This window comes from Anguilla anguilla, chromosome 9 (genome assembly GCF_013347855.1).
Source record: "Anguilla anguilla isolate fAngAng1 chromosome 9, fAngAng1.pri, whole genome shotgun sequence".
Lineage (NCBI taxonomy): Eukaryota > Metazoa > Chordata > Actinopteri > Anguilliformes > Anguillidae > Anguilla > Anguilla anguilla.
Genome location: NC_049209.1, coordinates 11,923,681 through 11,936,270, shown reverse-complemented (window position 1 = coordinate 11,936,270; position 12,590 = coordinate 11,923,681). Strand labels below are relative to the sequence as shown.

Below are 12,590 nucleotides of genomic sequence, written 5' to 3'. Positions count from 1 at the left end.
ATGAGCTTGTTATCCATGACTGTAGAATTCTCTCTGTCTCTCTCAGACTGGCCATGATAACCTGACTTATGCCTCCAGAATTGAGAGCGGCATTTATCTTGATGATATTTTTATTCATGTCTCACCACTACTGTAATTGCTTCTTCAACTAGGATAATGATTTTTGGTGTCCCCTTGTCATCCCAAATCAGGAGAGCTTGTGTTTTGGAATAAATAGCATGTTTTTACTTGTTTTTGAATTCACCTACGCAGACCTTGGCAATTTCTTTCAGGGTTAAATATGAGGATGCATATTAAGGATGGCCAAGGTACAGTACAAGTAGATAGAGCGAAAAGGGAAAATTCTAAAAATGCACCCTCCCCAAATGTAATTAGTGTTGGCTCAGAACAACAGTCAGATAAAGTTGAACTTGCAGCCTCAAGTGAGGATGCTGTTGATAGTGGGTTGCAAGCAAAGTATGTCTGGTCATAGGTGTAACTGAAGCCAGACAGGATGAACAGGCCAGCAGGGAGAGGGCGGGGGCCAAGCTGCCTGTTACAGAGAGCCAGAGAAACGAGGAGGATGATGAAATGAAGTGTGAATTCAATTTGGATGGTACGTCTTGGAGGGGTGATGTGTATACAACTGCATGAGATAAATAATTTCTCTTGACAAAACATTTGGAAAATCTGTTAAAGTAAAAGATTATTTGCCTAATACTGAAAATGTTATTAAAACTGTTTTGGTTTTATAAAAATCTGTATGTACCAGTAAAAAAAAACAATAAAAAAAAACACTAGTTACTGCTTTGAGAAAAGCCATTGCCTAAAAAATTAAACTAAATGTAAACTGATTACCATTAAATAATGCGGCTGAATGCGAACCACAGGATGTCTCTCCTCTTCTGTCTGTTTTCTAGTGTTTTTCTAAATCTACTTTTAATTTATTTATGCAAGTTTTAAGGGTTAGGTCTTTAAACATTGACTGTGGAAGGGATGGGCAGAAGAGGATGGTGTCAGAACTCTTTAAGCCGAAAGTCTTAGATATTGTTTTTCTTCAGGAAACACTCCGATGTAACTGATGTGGTGGACTGGGGCTTGTGGTGGAGGGGCCAGTACTTTCTTTGCCATAGGAACAATGTTAGCTCAGGGGTAGCCATTCCTTGCTCTCCAGGTTTAAGCATGAATATTTTATCCACCACAGAGATTAAACGCTCAAATAGGAGAAATCGTTTTTTGTTTTTAAAATATCTATGTTCGTAATGAGGGTTCAGAGTGGGTGGAGGTCTTTAGGAGGTTGAGGTACACTTTAACACAGGGTGATCACAGGGATTGTATAATATCAGGAGGTGACTGTAATTGCACTGTACTGTTTGTATTTGACAGAACTACACCTGCAGTCATCTATTATTTTGTCCAGAATAATGACCCTACTAGACTTAATAGACACATGGAAGTTTTAAACACTGAGAGTTAGGTTAGGCAGTACACATGGGTTTGAGTATTAGATGGTAGGGTCACTGCAAGGTTAGATAGGATTTAAATATCACAGGTTTTTAGCATAAAGTTAGCGAGGAGGTTTATTCATCCTATAGGTTTCACAGGTTCATTGTTTAGCCACCATTGATTTATATCTTTCTCCTAACATGAGATGTAATTCATACTGGCATTTCAACATTAAACTGTTACAGGAAAATGTTTTTGAAAAAGGTTTAAAGCCTTTTGGGAGGTATGGAGGAGCAGAAGGGCAGAGTGCGATTCTTGGAGTTGGCGTTGGGAGGTTGGAAAGACACAGATTTGTATTTTTGTCAGCAATACACCTCCCACTCAACAGCCAGGGTTAGAGCCACAGTGGACAAGCTGGAGCAGGAGACTCAAGATATTAAAGACAACTTGGTAACTCCTGGTGATTCCGAGACTACTGCAGGGGAAAAGGAATGAGCAACGTTTGCTTTTGCAGGAAAGGGTGAAGAGGGCCATTGGGGACATGGATGCACTTAGTGCCTACTTTTTTAATCTGGGGAAGGTGGTTTTCGAAAGGAACCAGATGGCCTGTTTTCGCCTCCCTGTTGGCTGGGTGACTGATGAGCCAGCTGAGATGAGGAGACATTCAGTGTATATTCATACCGCCCTCTATGGGGTGGAGGACTGCAACCAAGTGAGTGTACAGAAGGAACTAGTCCAGGGCCTGTCTCACTTGGGGGCTATGGAGTGTGCTGGGCAGGGGTGGGAGGGGGCAGCTCCCAGTCTGCCTGGGGGTCTGAGGTAGGGGGCAGAGGGATGAAGGTTCTGAGTGTTTTTTAGACACTGAGGAATTTAAGTAGCAGAATTGTGTGGGTGCAGTAGAGAAGGTGTCCGCCAGATTGTTTAAATGTAAACGTTTGCGACACCACCTGTTCTATAGGGGAAGTGTACTGGATACCATTAACTCGGTCGCCTTGATGTTATGGCACAAATTAACTGTTCTACCTCCACCAAGGGGCCTAGTAAATCAGGTGCAGCAGATGATTGTGAACTTCTTTTGGTCTGGACAGCACTGGGTGAGGGCACCTGCACTGTACCTACCAGTGCTGGAGTGAGGGCAAGACCTTGTGGACATTCCAGCCAGGAGCATAGCCTTCAAGCTTCAAGCTGCGCACGGGCTGCTCTACTGCTGTGGTCGAAACTGGTGGGATACAGCTCAACTGTTGCTGAAGAGGGCTGCTAGCCTCACTTATGACAAGCAGCTGTTTCTGCTTCGGTATGAAGATGTTGACTGGTCAGAGCTGACACCATTTTACCAGTCAGTTTTATAGCCGTGGCGGATCTTTAAAGTTCAGCGGGACCCTACGGCAGAACTAGGCATGTGGTTCTTTGACGAGCCATCGCAGTTCAGCGATTTTATAAGAACTAACTGTTTGTCCGCTCCCAGCTTTAGGGCTAGCCTGCGGCAGGCAGGCTGTGTCAAACTTAGGCACTTGATGGAAACATCTATGTCAAGGCTGGGGGAGATGGCAGATCTGGTCTCCCGGTGTGCACAGTCTGTGCTTCCCTGCCAGGGCCCCTCATAGTGTTTGCTGGAAACCGTACTCCTGTCTGACCAATGGGATGATGATTGTGAGTATGCTTTCCGATCTGTGACTGTCCCTCCGGCTGTAGGGGAGTGGCGGGGGGAACAGGGGGGCTTCCTGTCTCTCATAACCCCTGAGCTGGGAGAGGTTAGGGTCTTGGGAAGAAAGCTCTTTATCACACCAGTGTTAAAGCGTGACACTTATGCTCTCTGGCAAGGTTGAAGGTGTCCAGGTGAACTGCATATTTTGGTCCAGATTCTCCAAAAGGCAGTTGGTGGTCCTTGTACTAGCCCCCTGTTGACAATCGGATGGCTGACCTCCAGTAGAGGATTGTGCATGGGACAATAGCTATTAACAGAAATGTGAGACACATAGACTCTAGTGTTGAGGAGGGTTGTATTTACACAAAGTTTACATCACTTATTTGTACAGTGTCAAAGGATGACAGGTTTGTTCAATTTACTGGAGGGGTTATTTCAGGATTTTGGGATCATGTATGTTTCCTTCCTCTGGGTGAATGTGAGTGGATATTTTTGTATTGCTGTAATATGTAAATATGCCAGTTTTTTTTCTTCTGTTTTTATGCAATAAAGAAGAAGGAAAATCAAAGTCTCTCTCTCTTGCCCTTGCTCTCATTGTCGCTCTATCAAGTGCATGCAATTCGTGTGAGAATCATGACCTCTGCTGGTGAGAAAACTGCAAGAATTTCAACACTAGGAATTAAGTAGCATGTGCTGCTACTTAAATGAATACAGTAAAATTATGATTCATAGCTCACTCACTATTGTACAAAATCACTTAAATCTACGACGGGAAAAAAACTGATATAATTTCCTAATCATTCAAGTTAGTGTGAAGTTGCATTTACTTTTTCCAAGCTCCCTTAAAAGTGAGAAAAGCCAGGACTGGTGCTCATTCTGTAAACTACTAGTGTTTTTCTCACAAATCCTTTGAACTTCATGTAAGGCTTTAAAAATGATGTATGTATACAGCAGTATGCCGACAATCTTTTAGTATTTGATAGCATCCAGACATCAATAGTTTTTGAGGATGTGATAGTGAAGGAAATGATTCAGCTATTTATGGGGTTACAGATATTTATTTCCGTTACATTCATTCTACCTTTACACTGAGCCAGCCAGCAGAGGGTAGGCTCCCCCTCGATAGCCAGGTTCCTCCCAAGATTTCTTCCCATTGAGGATTTTTTTCTCGTTACCGTTTGTGGGGTTTTTTTTTTGCAACTGGAAATTTTTTCCCCCTTTTTGCTCAGTTACTCTGTAAAGTGTATTTGTGACAGTTTTCTTTAAAAAAAAAAAAAAAAAGGGGGTTTACAAAAAAAATGTATTCAGTAAACTTGAGTATGCCAATGGGAGGCTTTTCATAGCCACAATAATACTCCACCAGAGCCATGATGTCATGAGAACAGCTGAGGTATGGTCAGTAAAACACCTGGGCGTTGAATTTCCCCGCTGAAATCCAAAAAACCCAAATGCAAGATATGTTAGATAAGCATGTGTACACACCCAGAAGCCAATAGCCCTCTACACACATTGTTTGCACACATCATGGGCCACTTGTCATTGTGCGCATAATCGTGCAACCTGTGAACTTCACGTTGAAAAAGGTTTTGACACTATAGACAGCCTTGTTGTTGTTCATGAAGTTCCGAAAGAGCGCTGGTCAGATATGCGGGTTTGTTGAAGAGCTGAGTGAGGCACTAAGCCTGTGTCAGGAAATATAATGTGAACAAACATAGCCAGAAATGTGTTGGTTTTCATACTTTTTAAACCAAAATGACTTTAGCAGTAGCAGATGTGAGCAACAAGATGCTCATTCTGCATGCAGCAGTCAACCTGAATCCAGAGCTTTCACACCGATAACATTTTATACAGATTGTAAGCTTTGAACAAGACTGATACACAAGTAAATACAGAGAACGTGGCGATAAATCTATGACAGCTATTAATTAGACCAGTTTCGGCAGCACTAAAGTAATTAAATCATCATGTCCATTTGAGTAGTTCCTGATCTTACAATTCTGGTTGTAAGCCTACTGTTAATCAATGTGTCCCAAATTAGCATGCATTGTAATCATAATAAGATCAAGGGACCAATTTTCCAGTAGACATAACAGTATCAGTCTAAAAATATATATTTCACCTCTAAGCATTTAATTTGTAACAATAGATTTGTGAGAAGAATTCCAGACAGGCTTCTTTTGAAAGCTTGGGTAAAATATAAGGTTGTTTGTCTGACAATGAATGTAATTGTAGTTTTTCTTGGATACTTTCAGATAGAGAGAATTTTCTTAGGCCTGATGATTTTGTCTTTTCTGCTCAGAATAAACGCTCCTTGCAACGGTATGGAAAATACCTTTGTCGTCTGTAAACAGTATCAGGTTTGAAACAGCCATAAGTGTACATTGTCATACCGGTACAAAACATTTGTTATTTATTCTTTTTTAGTGAGTGTACAATTTCAACATGGATGATAGTGTATCCAATGTATTTCTCCAGATACAAAAAAATTTTCATACGTCCGTATCGTTGATTTGGCCATAACCGCTGATGAGGATTATCGTTTCAATGTGACAAACTGGTTGAACTTCTGTCTGTACTGTTCTGCAGGCTATTTTATGTTAAGGTATATTTATATTTATATTTAATATTTACTGGTTATGCTTTATAGAGGTGAATTTAAATTTTAAATTGTTTCCTCTGTGAGGGTGGGACGGAGAAGCTTTCAAATGAACTTCTGAAGTTGTATTCATATCTGATTCTGTTGCTGCCATTTATAAACTCTTCAAAGAGTGGGCTCCTTCACTAGATCAAAGTCCCATCTGCATTATAAAAACTGTACTAGCTGACGACTCATGATAAGAATGATTAATGATGATGGTGATAATCATCATAATGTTGATTATCACAGGCATCTCTATATAATTCTTTTTATTTTTTATTTAAGATTCATGTGTTTAATCAAAAAATTCACAATGATTTCGGAAGACTCAGCATAAACAATGATTTGGTGCTATTCTTTTAACTTTTATAATGAATATGTCATGTCAAAATATGAACTAAACATACATTTGCAGTGCTGTCACCAGAAATGAATCCTCCCAAGGCATTCACTGTGGGCATGTCATGTGACATCTGTTTATGATCGGCTGGTTCCTGTAAGCCATACTGTTAGTCTGTAATTTTCATTTAGCTGCATGGGTTTCAGGTTCCATGTTCTCTCATCTGCGAAGGAAGGAGCAAAGTTCAGAAATGGGAAATGCCTACAGACTGGCATTCCAAATGTAAAAATACAAATAACTAGTGAAAGAGTATTCTTTAAAATAAGTAAGCTGCTTTCATGTCTCATTTTAAAAAATGAAAACACCAAAATAAAGTCATTTAGGATGCTGGTCCACCTCTCTTTTAATTCAACCTACTAATTATTTACCTGGATTGAAATTTGTGGTGATCTGGCATTCATATCCTTAGTTCTAAACATGCCCCATCACCCCTTTTTCAGAGTCACTTAGTCTGTTCTTGCAGCCAAGCTGGCCATAATTATAGGTACCCAAGCCCATGCAGCATTTATATACATGGCTCTACATCTCAACATTACTTGTTGACTTAATGGAGAAGGCAGTCATCTGCGGCAGCTTCTGTTTTCACATGCATGCTGTCCCCCATTTTATGTTAACATTCTGATCTGTCCATTTTTTTTACCATGATGACTTTTTTGAAGATTGAACTTAATTTTACATTTGAACATTCTGAGAAGATTTGGCGGTGAATGTGGTGGAAGGAGCTTTGCATAAAATGTGAATTATGTTTCATTTTAATATGAATGGGATGAAATTTGCCTGCATGATCAATCCATCGGTAATCTTTTAGCACTTTATTATTCCTGGGTGACTGAGAGACAGACAGACTGACAAGCAGGGAAGCAGATAAATAGATGTATAGAAGGTTTGAAAACAGGCCCCTGTGAGTTCTAGTTTCATGTTTTACCTATTATACTGTTTATATAACATTGGTATATTATTAGTTATAACAACCATTATAACAGGTGTAGTAATATACCAATGTTGTACATCAATCAACATGAATACAAATACAAAACCATGTGTATGACATAACACAAAGACAGCTGCAAATTATATGCTAGTTCTAGTCTTCTAATTGGAAAGAATGTGTGCCTTTTAGAGCAGCCAAAGGAATGGTTCAGTAATCACTTCATTATAGGCTACAGAGCCATTATCATTACAGCAACGTGTATTTACAGTCGAGCTTCTACAGGTTGATGGATGTCAGGGGAGTAGGCACTTTATGAATGGACAACAGGGTGAGAGGCAGAGAGGCTGTTTGTCTCTGAGCATTAAGGTGCTTAGCCCAGGACAGGCTGCTAATCCATTAGTTATGAGCTCATTATTTGCTGTTTAGCATTTTGTGGTAAATAATACTTAACACTATAAATATGCTTATTTTTGTTGGAAGTTTAAAGCTGTTCTTCTATGATCTTATTTCAATTCTGATGTAAGCAGTCCTGACAAAAGCGTTAGGATGCAGATCTTTTTTTAAAAAGAAAAAGGCATTTAAAATGCAGGTGATGTAATACAGACCGACAGTTTTGCAAAATGGAATTTGTAAAGAAATTGTCTAAATGGAACGGCAGGCCCCAGGTGATGGTGTGTGGCCGCGAAGAGAGAGCGTTTTTAGATGTGTCCCAGCTAAGGCTAAGGCACGCCCTGGTGGTGTGGTGATGTCGAGCCCCTCCTTGCACCATGTCACAATCTGAGGTTCTCATGCAGGCGCTCGTGCAAATCCAGCCCAAGGTGTTCCTCTGGTTCCTCATCCCGACACTGAAAGCGTTGATAACGCTCCATATGTTACGTTTCATACCATTTGTTTCTGCAGGGAACTGAATGAGTGGGTTTTTTTCCCCTTCTTTCTCCCTGGTGCATTTCAGCTGCCAGGCACTCATCTCGTGCAAATTCCGTATTGAAGGGCCTTTCGCCCTGCCAAAAACAAACCTGCATCAATCCGTCCTTGTCCAGTCGAGGGCCACAGCTCAGACGAAGCTGATCAGCTGAAGTCAGACTAGCACCTGGCCCGCATCGGGGCGCAACGTAAAATTCAACCGCGATTTGATCGAAACGTGCCGTCGACGACCGTTCTCACCTTACTGGCTCCCCGCGTTTAGAAGCATGACGTTCGGAGTGAACCCGTCATGGCCGTACTGACGCGCGAGCCCAAGCGATGTATCACAGCAGACAGGAGCTAGGAGGAAGGCAGTATTTGTCTTGTTCAGAGGCAGCATTGCGCCTTAATGAAGTGCAGGGCAGGACCACAGGCAGCCACTTTAGGATGTATGCCACGAGACGCTTGAGGCACTTATTGACACACACGGCCTCCTTTGAGGAACTAATTCAGTGACCTGTGTGTACATAATGTGCGTTTAATAACAGCTAGGAGAAAGGTGCATCTGCTGTGCAAAAAGCAACTGTTTGCTACGCAGTCTCTTCTATGAATTGTTGATTTTATCTTTTTAAGCAATGTAGATGCCCTTACCTAAGGCCAAAGATTTTTCACAAAATGTGACATGCGTCAGTAAATGGGAAATTCACAGGCAAAATTTGATTTAAACACTATGCTGAGTAAACGCAGCAACAGCAGTGCAATGCTCAGGACTGGGACCTGGAACCACTTAACTCTGGATCCACGTCCCTGAATGCTACTCCTACTGCCAGCCAATTCTGTGGTCAGGTCTGGGGCCTGCTGGCAAAGCTGGTTAAGGTCAATGGTATTCACAGGGGAGCGCTGCGGCAGTGCCTCTCTCTGTTACATTTAGGTCAGATGTCTGATGTCAATTTTTCTCCTCTTCTTTGCAGTCAGTCTACAAAGCCTGGTTATGCTCAGAATATTTCAATGCTACCCAGAGCCAGTGTCACTACAGGATTCCCTGCAAGCAATACTGTCTGGAGGTCCAGACCAGATGCCCGTTTGTGTTACCAGACAATGACGACTTGGTCTACGGGGGGTTATCCAGCTTCATCTGTACAGGTGAGTGGCTTTCCTTTTCAATAAAAGAGGTTATTGCTCTGTCTGCGTCATCCCCCCTGACCTTTAGATTAGTTGCACGTTAGGAGACTAATTGATATAATGGACTCAAGAGCGCATGAGTTTAAACAGGTAACCAGTGACCAATCGATAGATCTTTCTCTTGCACCATTGCAAATGATGAAGGTCTAACTAAAGACATGGTTCTGTAATCATGAAAATATGACTGATGGCTAAATGTTCAGGAGCATAACATTATGATTTTGAATACAATTTTCAGAGAAGAAGCAATGTGCAGTAAATCATCAGCTTGCATTTAATTTGGATATGTGTTAAAGATGCACTGCACATTTTAAGCAAGTTTTATAGAAAGAATATATATTTTAGCATAATAAATTATAGATTTTGTTCGTCACCAAATTATATTTTCTAAGAAGTATATCCAAAAAATGGCTTTCTCGCATGCAATAGGTCAGTTAATTTAAGGCTTGTCTAAACCATCTTGGAAATCCGAAAATACAATTAAATCTGTATGTACAACCAGGGCAAATAGGATATGTGGTGTACTGTCACTGATTCCAGACATAAAGAATACATATAAATTGTTTAAACATGAAACATGATTTTTTTTTCAATGAGGTTTTTAAGTCAATTCCTTTTCTAGTTTAATAGCCTTGCAACTTGACAAGGATATCAACATGTCTCCTTCATTTTGAATGGGTGTAACATAGACAATTGTAGGTTGGACAGCTTAGTGTGCCTGTGTATTCCATACTACTTCACTGTAGTTTGAGAAGTCCATTTCTGTTCATGTGTGTTCAAGGCTCGTCTGTTACATTACAATCGCTTTTCAGAGGTCTTTTGTGTGAGAAAAATGTGCATACAGCATGCAACTTTCAAGCTCCTTGGAGATCTTGCTGCCACATTAAGGAAAACGTTGGACGTAGTTATCCTGGTGAATAACTCAACTGAGTTTACCTATAAAATAAAGGGAAAATTTTGCTAGTAGCAATAACCACAGAAAACCAAATGGAAAGCATAGATGCATAGCATCTGAAGGCTTACAGTGCAACATGGCTGGCAAAACTCCCTTATATTATTCTTTTTGAGGGTAAAGTGAGTCTCTTTACATAGGCTAATACATAGACACATGTTTTTAATTTGCACATATAATACTATACATTACTTTCATCTCCAATACCCTCTCTCAACTCGCTGAATTATTATTATTATTTTGTTTCTTGATTCAAATCTCCAGACGTTTTGCATTTAAATCCTTAAACAGTCTGAAGGAAAATGATGAAGTGGTCCTCTAGTGTTACTGTGCCAGATGTGCAGTAGATACATTGCTGTTTCTGTTGCATGATACATTATTTCCCTTGGCAACACACCAGGTTATCATTCACTACCACGGTTTGCGGTATGTCAGCCTGTGTTTCATCCATGGCAACCGAAGGAGACCCATAATATGCAAAATGAAGAGTAGGGCTGTTTTCATTGCTTTCAAAGAATATGCATCAGATTTACTGGAAGGCAGAAACCCGGAAGAGGAATACCTTTCTTAACACTATCAGCGTAAGCAGGATATCAGCTCATTTGGGGAGCGGTTTTCAATTAAGTATATCAAGTGTGGTAAATGAGCCCCCAGGTGGCCTTTGGCGAAATAACAGAAAGAAGGGAGAGGTACCTAATTCAATTAAATCCTTCTCTTCTCATCTGCTCCCTCCACACTCTTATCTGTTTACAACAGTGAGTGCTGGCACAAAGGAACAGCTTGCATTATAGCTTTGGTTATCAAGGGAGAATGTTTAAAAAAAAAAGTCAAGGCAATATTTTTCTTATCTGCACAATGACATTCCTGGCAACCAGCAGATTTTTTTTTTGTCTGCACATGTGGCAATCAGGACTTTCCTCTCCTGTCTTTGTTTTTGCATTCCTCGTCCTGTTATGTTAGCTCTTTACATCTTTACTACACACAGGTCCACTGTATATCAGTTCAACATGGCACTTCAAATATATACAGTACTAATGCTTAATGCTTTTTTTTCTCAGTGTTTGAATACCTGATCAAAAGAAATACATACATAGATTTGAAAGCATAAATGCATGTATGTCATGTGTCATTTATTTATTTTATTTTATTATTTTATTTTTTATTTGCATTGCTTGCATATGTTTGGAAGAAAAGCACAGAGTGCAATTTACACTTTACTCATCTAACATAACTTGTGCACCTGGAAATTGTTAGACTCACGTCAGCCACCACAAAAATAGAGCAGCCAGCCATTCCAGCCATTTTGTGCCAAAACTTTCACATCAGCTGAGGTGGAGAGGGAATTATGTTCTCTCTCTCTCTCTCTCTCTCTCTCACTCACACCTTCTTTCTCACTCCCTATGTTTCTCACTCGTTTTCTTTTACTTTCTTGCGCTCTCTCTCACTCTCTCTCTCTGTGCTGCAGGGCTACTAGAAAACCATTTAACCAATGTAGAGCCAGAATGTTGCGATGTGAGATGGAGCAGCTGCGAGCCAGCGTCGGAGGGCGCCTGCAACGCGTCCGCCAAACCCCCCGGCTCCTCGGCGTGGCCCGTGTCGGCCGCCTCCCGGCTCTGCAACAGCAGCAGACTCAAACTGTGTGTGCTGGTTCTCATCCTCCTGCACACTGTCGTCACTTTTTCTACGGTACAAAACAGTGGGGGGATGACCCTGGAGACCATCACCCCTATGGAGGAGGCCTCCACCAGAGAGGAGTGAATCAGAATCTCTCCACCCAAAAAAAAAAAAAAGTATAAAATACAATAAATCTGCTGAGGTGGTCATAATAGGAAGGAAGAGGCACAGTGCGTGAGCCCCCCCCGCCCTCCCCTGCCAGCCAGCAGTTCGGACTTTGTGGTCAAATAGGGAGAGGGGAGGGGGAGGGACAGAAAAAGGAAGTGAGGAAGTCCTACTTCCTGTTCGCCCCCAGAGTTGTATTTTTTCTCTCTGCAGAGGTGTCGTGTGTTTCTTCCGGGAAAGGTTTGGGTACAATTGGCCTTTATCACATTCCACATTGTTGTGAGGGTCCCTCTGTGAAGCAGGGCAGAGATGTGGAATGCCTTTTTGCAATTGGATTATATTTCAATACACAGTAATACTAGTGAATTATATTTAAATATGAATTTATACTTAGGAATACCAATTCTCTGCCTACTTCCCTGCATCATGGTCAGATAAGAAGACTTTCAAACTCACAGTATCCAATCATTTCTGTTTCATCAATTTATCACTGATATTGCTATATTAAACAAATGGAGCTCCATTCATTTGCATCTGAATTGAAACCATTTGAATGTGTGCCTCATAAGAAAAGGGCAAAGTTCTCTGATAATCAAAATAATTTTACTAAAAAAATGAATAATGTGATTTCATGGTAAATACAAAATTGTTAAGTAGCATGAAACACTACGCTGTTGAAGTGGTTCATAATTGGAAAGTAGAGCTTGAAAATCAGACGTGCATTATTTTGTCTAT

General features: G+C 40.8%; 1 protein-coding gene across 1 annotated transcript in view; it reads left to right on the top strand.

Annotated features, from left to right (window-relative positions):
- Window positions 1–11,866, top strand: part of fam155b (family with sequence similarity 155 member B) — a 106,727-nt gene extending 94,861 nt beyond the window's left edge. The window contains exons 2-3 of the mRNA XM_035434463.1: window positions 8,914–9,085; window positions 11,542–11,866. Of these exons, the coding sequence (XP_035290354.1) occupies window positions 8,914–9,085; window positions 11,542–11,834 (465 nt within the window). The 3' untranslated portion in view covers window positions 11,835–11,866. The remainder of the gene's footprint in view (window positions 1–8,913; window positions 9,086–11,541) is intronic.
- The last annotated feature ends 724 nt before the right edge of the window (window positions 11,867–12,590 follow it).